At 39.4% G+C, this 12,234-nt stretch overlaps 2 protein-coding genes across 5 annotated transcripts in view; both read left to right on the top strand.

The window, feature by feature from the left end:
* The window catches only part of LOC111245986 (uncharacterized), a 19,460-nt gene extending 9,783 nt beyond the window's left edge, over positions 1 to 9,677 (top strand). Inside the window, exons 2-5 of one of the 3 annotated variants that reach the window (XM_086980565.1) lie at positions 1,385 to 1,447; positions 1,835 to 2,023; positions 2,684 to 2,724; positions 9,547 to 9,677. In XM_086980565.1, the coding sequence (XP_086836691.1) occupies positions 1,385 to 1,447; positions 1,835 to 2,020 (249 nt within the window). In that variant the 3' untranslated portion in view covers positions 2,021 to 2,023; positions 2,684 to 2,724; positions 9,547 to 9,677. Of the gene's footprint in view, positions 1 to 1,384; positions 1,448 to 1,834; positions 2,024 to 2,683; positions 2,725 to 7,761; positions 8,024 to 9,546 lie in introns of those variants that run through there. The other 2 variants (XM_086980566.1, XM_086980564.1) reach the window with 2 other exon arrangements.
* Positions 9,466 to 12,234, top strand: part of LOC111245983 (leukocyte elastase inhibitor-like) — a 3,685-nt gene continuing 916 nt past the window's right edge. Inside the window, exons 1-5 of one of the 2 annotated variants that reach the window (XM_022795103.2) lie at positions 9,466 to 9,643; positions 10,146 to 10,413; positions 10,695 to 11,058; positions 11,270 to 11,451; positions 11,562 to 11,740. In XM_022795103.2, the coding sequence (XP_022650838.1) occupies positions 9,551 to 9,643; positions 10,146 to 10,413; positions 10,695 to 11,058; positions 11,270 to 11,451; positions 11,562 to 11,740 (1,086 nt within the window). In that variant the 5' untranslated portion in view covers positions 9,466 to 9,550. Of the gene's footprint in view, positions 9,644 to 10,106; positions 10,414 to 10,694; positions 11,059 to 11,269; positions 11,452 to 11,561; positions 11,741 to 12,234 lie in introns of both variants that reach the window. The other variant, XM_022795107.2, reaches the window with a different exon arrangement.

Below are 12,234 nucleotides of genomic sequence, written 5' to 3'. Positions count from 1 at the left end.
CGAATTAGATTATCACATATAGTGAGCCTGGGAAAAGCGCTGTCTGGTTTCGGGACCAAAGAAGTAAGCCCAAGATAGCATTTCACAGAACGAGTCAAAAGTCCTCGGACAGTTGAACAAACTTCAATAGATGTCCAATGAAGACTCACTAACTGCCAAGAGACTTTTGGCCCACCTTGTGTATTTAATATTGCTATAATTGATTGTATCATAATCTTCTACTATAGAACTGCGAGTAGATCTTGAACAGAGCCGATTTGCAACTGCCGGAGTAACTCACCAAGCTTCCAACTCTGCATGACGTAAATATATACGCTAGGGATTTAGTAAATCGTCTGGGTTAATCGTTTTCCTAAAGCTTTTGCTAATATTTATACGAAGAGTTAGGTGGAAATCTTTTAAAATAAAAAACTAAAGATTATTGAATCTTCTATTAAACTGGCATCTTTTTACTAATGTACCATGTGTGCATCATAAACATTTGGATCTCGCTCTGTCACTAAAAATGAAGACTGATTATCTCGTGTTGTAACACGATAGTTGACGCTTATATAAAATAAATTTACATAAAACATTCAAGTGAAGCAAAAGTCAACCTGTTCTGGGTTTGCTCGTAACTTGAAACAGTGTTTTTGGCCAATAGAACACTTTGCTTCAGGGTACTATGTGTTTACGTTATTCTTATTGATTGACGAATTGCATTACATTAGCTAGCGAGTAACCTACGTAGAGTGGATGAACGCTACGTTATGCATGTAAACTTCGAAGAGAGGGACGTCGACAAAACCAAAAAAGAGCAGTTACTCGAGCTAGAGTCATCTGACCTCGTGGGTTCTACCACAAGATCATACTATACACTTCCTTAGACGCCAGTAAATACTTAGCATGCTCATCTAAATACGAAGATACTAAGAATTAATTAAACCATCCCGGGATTTAAAATATAACATCGAAAATAATATTATTCTCAGAGTGTTTACGATTTTTCGTATATTCGATCGATAATGAAATTATAGATGAGCCGGTACGTACTCACCCTTCATTTGATAATTAATTACCACATTACAACCTTGGTTAATGTGTTTAAATTTAAATGTCAAGGTCGGATATATTTGTTAAAACTTCACTCATTTTCTCATTTACTCTAGTCCAAAAGTAAAAAAAAATACTATGAATCTTTTTTTTTTTTTATAACTTAAGGTAGATGTAGAACTCAGCCATGAAAAACCTCCAATGGCCGTGTCCGCTTTAGGTGCTAACTTCACTTTTTTTTGTCGTTTTATAGTAATAGTTTTTAGGTACAGCGCTGTTGCATGATGATCTGACAGTCCTAAAACTTCATTATTGTTTGAAAGACAACTAACCTGATAATGTTAAAATTTAGATTAATCCGCTGACGACGTGGGACAGGAGCTCGGATCTGATGTGTAAAGTGGTGCTAGAAAAGGTATAAAACAAGAACTACTTCTTTCGCCGAAAAGTGTGCTTTGATTTTTCTGTAAAGGAAGAAAATTCAAGTTATAGTAATTAGTGCGATTTAGCGTCAGCGAGCGATATAACATCGACAATGGTGTTTTCACATAGAAACGCATGCCTCAGTTAAAAAAAGACCTTGGGCTTTATCGAAGCGTAAACCAGATGCCTGAGTGTCCTGTCAACCCAACTATAGCGGAGCCGATAAGCTGATTTTTTCGATAATAGCACAATAGTTAGATACTATTGTATGTTTGTCAGTGTATCGCATCTCGAGCATTATAAACACGCCAGAGCGTCAAAGTGCTTTCAGCGTTTTCAAAAACAATGAGCGTGATAAATACTTGTCTTTCACTAACAGGTGAAAATTCATGACGGCCTTATTTCGTTGCACAATCTAACGCATTATGTTATGGACACTGGACGTATCGGAACAGTTTCAGACCCGACTGCAATTAAATTGTCTCCCGTGCCGCTTCTATGTCTGGCCGTGGCCGCCCGCAGAACACCGGCGAGCGATAAGCGTCAGACCACATGGTCTGAATAACAGGCACGTATGAATAGATGTACCAAATATTGCCCTATGCTAAAAACTATTCTACGCGAATGCGAACTCCACTTCTGCTCTCGTAATGTTTGTCACACGAGGCAAGAATTTGCCTAAGTTTCTTTAAAGAGAGAGGCGTTCGCTCACCTTAGTGTAGAACCGGCGATGACGAATGTAACACAGATAGGGGCAATGCTTTCTGCCACACTGAAAATCAAACTATGTGGGTTACTATACTCCTACTGTGTGGAAAGTCTTATTCACCATTTTGTAAAACTATAGATGAGTACATTTTTCTGTCATGTAATACTATGATAATAACACGGCAATTTTGAGCAATGTCATCATCTTCGAACATTTGAAACCCTTTTTTCCTAACAGTTGTGTCTGGAACAAACAAGTTTCGTTCTATTAAATCGCGTTTCGACAGCACTACCCTTTAAGTGACAAAGATTGCTAACACGTAAACTACGCGTACACGGTTCCATGTGAGTGGACGAGGCAGACCATCAGTGTTTCATAATATTATTCCATTCGTATTTTTTAAGAAGTGCAATGATCTTAGAAACTGAAAGAAACGTTGACAATTTTTACTAATAATCCTGCGACGCTTCATATTTTTCCTCTTAATAATCCCCATAGTCCTTTGTTACTTCTTTTCAGCTATGGACAGCCTACGCGAGTTTAGCTATTTGCTGGGAAGGGTACGTTTTGATTTCACCATTCTCGTTGCATTGGCCAGATGCCCAAGGACAGACTAAAGAGAAGATTCAAGTTCTGCGTTTCACCGGCATTCGGCCTGGTGAAACGCAGAATTTAACCTCACACAGACATGAAAACATTACGAGCTTACGACAACAAGGTAAACGACGCTAAGATAGGATGAGATTATGGATTGTCTGTTTAGATAATCTCATCTAGTTTATTTTAGAATGCACGCGAGAAGCAGCACTGCTAAATGCTGCAGCCGCCCGCATATAGCTGTTCTCAAATAGACGGTGAAGTAAGGAGCTCCGCAACCGGATGTCGATAGTAGTTGAAAGCTATAGTAGTATAGATAGTAGAAGTTCTTGCACAGATCGTGGCAGATGATTTTTTTTGTCTAACGACCTAAGTATTCTTTGTCGCCAAACTCAATATAGAACATTTGCTAAAAAATCATCGCCACATTTCAGACGCTTCCTTCGTGCAGCACTGTTTGCTTATTTCAACAATGCTTTCCATTCTGTACAAGTATATTGTACATTTATTGTGCGATGAAGAAAAAGAATAGTTCAAAAATTCTCTCAAACAGAGATACGAGTTAGATGAAAAGATGGCAAATACATTATCGCTTACCTCGACTTTGCTTTATAACTGAAATCCCTTTAATCGATAAAGAAGACAGCGAAAAGTATTCTCTATTGGAAAAAAAAGAAACAAAATGCGACTCTGCATCAATAATAGGATTAGTACACACTTACGTAACGCATTGTTGGCTTTGTATCCAAATAGCCTTTATCCAGAACCGTTCATCCCAAATATTAAAGACCTGCAGTTTATTACAAGGCTTGCTAACGCTCGACAAAGTTACCTACCCGTTGTTGACAAGGTGAAACTCACGTTCCACGCTGATGCACTCAATGCCTGACGGTAATGAGATTTTGAAGGCAATCAATAACTTTGTTCAAGAGGAAACCAACGATTTTCTTCCCCAGATTTTGCGAGAGCCTCTTCATCAAGATACAGTGATGATTCTTGTCGATGCACAATATTTCAAGGGCGGCTGGACAAAACAGCTGACGGTGAAAGGTTTGGCGCTTCCCTCCAACGAAGCTTGCGAAAGCCTTGAAAAGGAACACGCTAAATGGCTGATGGTTGAATAACGGTAATTGAAGAAGTTTTGCCACCGTTTCGGGCTAACGTATATTTTTGTTGTCGTCTTCGTCGTCGCTGTTGCTTTGAGACAGTCATAACATAAAGCGTACTGGCTTTATAACATCCATTCATAAACCATTGAACCAAACCAGAGTGATAGGCGTTAATTTCTTCATAAGTCTCACCCTCCGATAATACAGCAAAGGTAAAAGCTAACAAATAAAAAAACTAGCCAGCCAGCCAGCCAGCCCGAATATTAGTTATGCGGTCTTTAGTTACTCGTATGTTGAAAGCAATAAGTTGTCAGATATCATAAGCGCTTTTCCGTTCTAAAGTCTGCATCTTCAGATGCCAAGTTCCATGTCTTCAATGCGCCTGCACAAATGTTTATAACAAAGATGTTCTGCCAAACGCCAATGTGCAAAGAAGACAATATGTATTCATTCGAAAATAATTAAATCAACGCGCTATATTCCTATAAATCAAGCGTACTGCTACAGAAAAAGCAAGCATCCCGTGGATAATGTTGGCTTTCGAGTGTGGGGTGTACTAAGCCAAGATGGTATAGGTTCTACTTGCCGATAGTGAACAGTGTAAAACCCTTTAAACAACGAAAAAAGAAATTGTCTAGAACGGTGTCCTGCTTAGCTAACTTCTCATCTACTTTTCGGCAAATTGTGATCGGTAGGTCTCATGTCACGGGTAAACTGTACTCACTTGCTTCCTGACGTCTACTTGGAAATATGGCTATTTGCTAATATCAACAAAACGATATAAATACAACGGATTAAAAATGATACAGGATCGAGTCGGAACCACAAGAAACCATATGTTAGCGGTGCTGACTAAATCCAACAACTATCAGAGTCGACCGATACAAGCAACATTTTTTTTTAATTTATCGCAAGATGATAATTCATATATATTGCTTTTCTATAATGTAGGTACATGCTTTATTTGTAACCACAACGGCCTCGGTCAGGACTCTCCTTGCCGTTTCTAAGTCAACTACGGTATCTGCTCATTTTTAGCTATAATAATAGCTTTCCGAAGAGGAAGCTGAGCTATCCTTTTCCCCTTTAAGGCTAACTAACTCCAGCAAATTATAGAGTGTAACTATGTGCAAAAAAGTTCGAGTCGGTGACCCGTAGCTAGGACTAGATAGCCTCCAATACGAAGCAAAGGTAGATATATGAATAAACAAGTCAATAGGCATTAGATCTCGGTCAAATGATAACGGTGCAGACAGCCTAATAGGCTGTTTCAATACCTCTCCGTCGTGATCGTCTCCCGCTAAAGGCAAAAGAAAAGTGACACGATAGAATCACCACTTCCAGAAAAATTTCAAAACTCGCTTTTTTTCATTGAAAATTGTTTCATCCAAACGCAATATATCTAACTCGTGATTCGTATTGTATTTTTTAAGCACTTGTCTATTTTTTTTGGGGTAGTCACAGCTGGCCAAAATATGTGGCGAGCTTGACCAATGCTTTTATAGAATAAATATATAAATTGTGTTGGCGAAGCCAGGCGGCAAGATCGGAGAGGGGGACCTTGATTGATGTCACATATAGCTGAGATCGTGCACGTCATTTTTCGTGCATAAGTTAATATCCTCTGCAACGGGGTAACGAAAATAAAACGGGGATAGGGTAGGTTTTAGGCAACTGCAATGAGCTTGACTTCAAAACTCCTGTTCAGGCCGGCCAGTATACACTTGCTTTCAGCTTGGATTCCACAAAATAAATCTCAGAACGGTTATGCTTAGCGTCCAGTTGTCGTGCACGATGTATGTTGGTATTCGTTGCCACACGGCTCGAGTAGCGGCTGTCGCCCTTTTATATGTCGTAATGGTACGTTACGGTGACGTTGTTCTCCAGATGAAATCTGCCTATTATTAGTCGTTGCGTAAATGATCTTTAGAGTAGAGTCTACATGTTTCCATTTATAGAATAGGAGAATCTATATTCAAATAACCCAAATAGTTTGTGAACTATATAAGGCAGGGCAGATATATTTGGACCTATGTTCTCTCTACCCTCGTACAATGACCTTAACAGCTGTGTACTTGTTATGATTTCTATTGTCGGCGGCGTGCTTGATAAAATCAATAGCTAGCTATGCTATACTACTCGTTCCCTTCGAAACGTGCAGGTAATCGAAATCATACGAACCTCAATCTGACGGAATAATTGTTTCGTGCAGTATAATGTAATAACACACATTAACCCCCAACTATATTCAATTAACAGTACAGATTGATCCGTGTGTTGTCTATGGCAACAGTATACTCAAAGCAAGTTTTGTCTTCGTAAATTCCTTCTGGACTAGACTATACGTGTTTCTACCTGCCTCGAACCCAAACGGCGTGAAATCAACCTTTTTTTTAAATATAATTCTATGACACATGTTCTATGTGTGATTCTTTTTCGCCTAAAAGCTTCCCTGATCATAGCAACTAGTCTCTCCGTTTGAGGTACTAACATGTGCTTCTTTCTGTGATTTTCGGGCCGTCAATTTCGACTTTTGCAAAATCGTTCCCTTAGTAACTGTTGTATTGCTAGAAATGCAATAATCTTCAATGCGTCCTCTAAGGACTGTTTACTATCAGTACTAAACGTTATTTTTGCCACTGAATCAATCAGTCTTAAGTCAAAGAAGATTTGATAGAAAATTCAACATTATTTTGTCCGCTATTGTTGTTACTGTTGATAGTTGTTCGAATCCTTTAATGGCCCAAACAAGTTATTATGTACAGAGTCAATGCAGAGTAAAGTAACAATTATATTACTATATTATTTTTTATAGTAATGGCCTATCTAGATAGGAAACGGTATCTATATGTTCCGAGTAGGAAGTTGCTGATTTGAATTTGCCAAGACTCACACATATTAATAAGGCAATATACCTTATCTATTATTATTATTATTTTAGCGGCCATGTTTTACCGTATCATCATGAGAAAGTCGTGTAGCGGCACAAACGATGTTCCGTAGGTGGCACAGTTGTAACAAAGTGACCTACTAAAAAAAAAAATTGTCAGTAAGCTTATGTTAGATTTTTCTATATAAATAAACATTACTTGGGCAAACTCTATATGGTTTCACTTGGGACTAGGTTGTGTTCCTTATTTACATCTATACCGAGAATGCACTTGCTAACAGAAGCCTAAACCTAATGCTAATATTCTATTGATTTTTTAAAAACCATGCGCGACAAATTGAAGTCTTGTCTGTGGAGACTGTATGTTGTATACGTTAATAATCGTTACTGCTCTGATACCCTTTCAGCTTTTTGTTCCAAATAATAGGCACACGATATAAACAGCGTTGGTGCTTTAACGGAGTTATAACGTATATAGTTCGCCCAGTTCCTGCCGCTTGTTTGCAGGAAAAGCCGTATTTTTTTTACCAATCCGACTAGTTAAGCAAACTAGCAGTCTTACCGCCTGCTTACGAGTAATTGCCTCATTTGCTTCAACGGAGGCCATTCAAGTGCTCAGTTTCAATGTCTTTCAGGATGAACGTCTCAGCAGAGCTATCCTCAAATCATTTGCTTACTTTTGGTTAGATTTATGCCTTTTCGTTTTATGGCCGGATTTGTCGCTGGAATGCTAGCGTAGATTCGGGTGTGAAGTTCTAAACATTCATTAATTCAGTTAAACTCTTACCACGTATCTTCACGTCAATAAGATCTTATGATTCATTCATCAACGTACCTATGTATAAAAACTCACTGCGAATAAGAGTATATTTTTCGAGGTATTTTTGCCGCCCTATTGGTTTCATAATTTCCTAACCAGCTATCATGCCAAAGAATAGTCTGAGCTACAGCTGACAACAGCTGCTGCTTTTCTTTACCGCGGCTGTCTGTTATGTTTTCAGCGCTTCTGGCGAATAGATCGTTGTTTCGATCGTCTGGCTCCTGAATGCTGAGAATTGTCCCTTGGAAAATCACGCGAAATCGTATATCTTTTCTTCTTTTTCAATGAATCATAATCGATATGAATCATAATAAACGACGGACGTATTGTAAAAAAAAAACGCATCGCTACACGTTTTTTTTACGGATTAAAACTGATTAACGTCACGATAGCGTAGTTGTAATTATATAGGATTGTCTGCTTCCGTGTGACGAAGCTCATACAGACGGCATACCATCGGTATGCTCTACGAAAGAATCCCTCTACTCATTGATGTTAGAAACTAACAGAAATTTTGTGAATACTGAATGATGCGTCAGAGAAGCGTTCTTTAAAGCGTCCCAGTCTCAACCGGTATCCCTTCCAGCCTTCTTGCACTGTCCCGGTGAAGCGAGATCCTATAGATGGCCGAGTAGGCTATACGTCGTTGCAACATCTTCGTAACACACAATAAAAATAAATGCATTATTAGTATATGATGTATATTATAATATTGATGAAAATCTATGGATAAACAAGAGCATACCTCCTGCGTTCTACGCTGAGTAATTTTGTGTTATATACCTCGGCTTTAAATCAGTCTACTTCCTGCTACTCCCGGAGACCCTGGCAGACCATAGCATCAACGTAGACCAGCGAATGAAATACCATGCAATGTTCACGGAGCGTTCGGTTCCGGTCGATCACCTGTAAGGTCGGTCACCGTGCGTGAGCCTGAACGTTGCAATGTTTTCGCCTGTAATTGTTTTATGTTTCATTACAATTAACCTAATATAGTATACTCACTCCGTACTTACTGTTTACGTATTATACTGTGTATACTGGTTGTTGAAAAAGCACTACGCGCTAATGCCGACAGCTTTCGGGACATTTTTACGTCGATACTGAATATAAATACTAGTACGCCTGCTCCCTCCCCATTGAGTATTCGATTCCGTATCTATCCATAAAATTTGATCCGAATATGACTCAGCCATATTGATTAATGCTTTACTACTTTTACGCCTGATTTGACTAATTAAGCGTCACAGTTCAATGTGAAATTGAACGACCCTGTTGCCGACGAAAGAATGCTTTTTGGACAATTTGTTAAGTGACTGAGCCATTATAAAGCCCTTAAAGGTGTTGAATGATAGGCGCATCAAGGCGGCGTATTCTAAAGCAGAGTGTATGGAACTCAATGTTGTGGCGCAAGACGACTCTTCAATAGAAAGAACCGTAGTGGGTATTATTGTGTAGAGCACTCAGTGTCACGCCCATCATTCTGTTTGCTGAACCAGTTACTAAGACGTTGTCGATGTATCGACAAGCGTAATTTTTAAGGTCTGCCGAAAATTACGACATATCCGCCTGAGGTGCCACATCAAGACAAATAATTTATCTTTCAAGCTAGATTGGTACGGTAAAGTACCACATTCTCGTGTTGGACCTACGGTGATCTAGATAGTGGTTGAACCGAGTTTCCTTGCTCGTTACTCACATTTATATAGTTATTTTTTATAGACACTCAGCTTGAATGAACAATGAATTCTTGGCAACCTTGGGACGGGAAAGGGATGTTATCGGTACCTAGATGAATTCTATAGTCCGAGTAATATAACCTTTAAAGACTGTCCCGGTTACTTATCTTTTCCATCACTTTCACTAAAGGAAACCAGAGTGAATCTCATTGTCCGACCTTTCCCGCTTTCCTTTTTAATATACAGTAGCAGTAGAGTCGCTAAACATTCGACTTTAACACTTTCAGATCGATGACAATGAGGTTCCTGGTTACCCTTATACTGCTCACTGTGGTTGGTCGCGGTGCCCGAACCCAGATTACACCGACTGAGAGCGAGAAACAGGTTGTACCAGCCGGAAGAAAGATATGATTCATATTGAATATGTTTATCATCCTTTCCCCTAAATAGATACTAATTTAGTTCTTATACGATAAAAGAAGATTTTTTCCTTCCTGGCTTCGAGTTTTTACTTCGACATATCCGTGTTACCAGCGAAAGCTTCCGCTAACGTTCCGCTCAGCTCATATGACTAGCGTTTTGTGCACAGAACGTTGTTAAATAGAGCAGGTACTTTGGATAAAGCTGGCCTGCGGTCGCAGACTACGGCGACAGTTCGAAAGAAAGCACGCTTCTCTAGATGTCTAACTTGAAAGAAAATACACGCGCGAAGCTCATGATTTCCAAAATGTTATGTTGGTGTTTGAAGATGACAACTGACCCTCTCAGATGATACCGTTCTTAACCTGATACAGTATCAATGATTCGTTATGGTTCGGGTGTTCCTTGTTTGGTTTTTCTTAATTAGCTTACGAGTCTACTAGTTTATTCCCATGTTCCGATATAGCTATGGACTGCCGTGGGCGAGTTCGGCCATTTGCTTCTAAAGGTGACGAGTGAACAAATGAAGCGTCAGGATAACGTGCTTATCTCGCCCTTCTCGGTACACACCGCTTTATCGATGGTTGTGCCGGGAGCCCGAGGACTCACCAAGGAAGAGATGGTTCGCACTCTACATTCCGGCAGAATCGCGCCTGGCGGACTTCAAAATGTATTTTCTCAAATCACTGGACGTAAGCAGAGAAACACCACTACGGCAGGACAAGTTTTTCCAGGTAAGAGCCATAATAGCTTCAATGATGACAATCAGTACATCGACCTGAGCATTATGAAAAACACAAAGGCTTATCTTAAATATGCACCTGCAATCAAAAGACACGTTCAGTAATCCACTGGTTAAGTATAATCTAATGGCACACATGTGCAAGCAATCTTATGTATATATCACTTAATATTACAAAATGTCTATGCAGGTATAATTATATATACATATAGGTGATTTATAATGTAGGTGTTCTCGATTAAAAAAAAAAATAAAACCTTGAATCTTTTGAAGATTTGCAGTTTACCGTGATATTAGCCAACCGCTTGTATGCCCAAAAGAAGTACGCATTCGCGCCAGGATACGTCGACGACCTAAAGTCAACGTTTCACGCTGATGCCGTAAATGTGGATTTTTCCAACGGTGGAGCTGTTCAGAACGAAATCAACGACTTTGTTAGGCAGAAAACTAACAATCTCATTCCAAAAGTCCTGCAACAGCCCCTCAATGAAAATACCGTGATGGTCCTCGTCAACACTCTGTACTTTAAAGGCGATTGGCAGAAGAAGATGTCTAAAAAGAACCTGGCGCTTACGTTCAACAAGGGTTGTGAAGGCCTAGAAAAGCCGCAGGATAAATGGCTAGCTGTTACGAATCGGTGCGTTTGATTGCGTAACTTTTTATTACTAGCGGAATGCGGTAAAAAATTACACCAGGAAATCCAAAACTCTGTCTTTTTTTTAAAAAAAAAACTAGGGAGCATGTTTATAGAATAGCCTGGAAAGAGCCTATATTCACGAGTTACTCCATCCGCTATCAGATAGGAGGTTGGTCGTAATGGATCTGAATAAGAGATGACTAATTTCCAGGATGCCTTACCTCGAGTCGGCGAATTTAGGTGCCAAACTTGTTCAAATACCGTATAAGTCCCGCGAGTTTTCAGCTAGAATGCTCATTGTGATGCCGAGTGACGAGAACAACTGCAACGCAAAAGAATGGCTTGAAAAACTTCAGTGGAGCAGCCTACGAGAGGAAATTAATAAGATGAAGAGTAGGTTTTACCTTGTGAACGTAATATACAACAATTTTTGATTATAGACCTATCAACGGAAATCAAGTTTGCTCGACTATTTTTACTGATCACCGTTAAACTGATTTCAGCCACTAATGTTGCACTCACCATGCCCCCCTTTGAAATGAGATATCGTGCCGAAATACATAACGTGCTCCCAACGATGGGCATGTCCCAGGTGTTTAAGAGGGGTGAGGCTGATTTATCAGGGATGGTAACCGATCCAAAGGAGCGTCTTAACATCGACCAGATCATTCATGAGACAAAGGTATTCACTTCACGATATCTGATTTGTGATGCTGGAAAATTGTACAATATAGCAACATTTAGCAGATCACACGGGAGTAGCATATAACAAAATGTTTCTTCCAGCTCAAACCGTGGTTTATTTTACATTTACGACTCGGCATTGCTTAAAGTCGCACAACAAATGAGTTAACTTCTCATTAAAGGATTTTACATACACGAGGCACCAGTATCCCAGTTTAATTCCAGATCATCCCGTTCTAGCTGTAACTTCATTCACTGTTTATTACGAAAATGCCTTTCTGATAGTATTTTCTAAACACACGATGATGAACAGGACAATTGAGGTCTATCCTTTTTTTTTATGACGATGATCAGTACATCCACGATCGTCATCGGTTTGCAAGTTAAATGTAACAAGAGCTAATAAGACATTCGATCACACATCAACAGTTTATACGGCGGACGGAAAAGAACAACGACAGTTTTTCTGTGCTAGTTTCCCTATTACAGCCA

This window comes from Varroa destructor, unplaced genomic scaffold, assembly GCF_002443255.2.
Source record: "Varroa destructor unplaced genomic scaffold, Vdes_3.0 BEIS01000002.1, whole genome shotgun sequence".
NCBI lineage: Eukaryota > Metazoa > Arthropoda > Arachnida > Mesostigmata > Varroidae > Varroa > Varroa destructor.
This window is presented reverse-complemented; position numbering and strand designations above follow the sequence as displayed.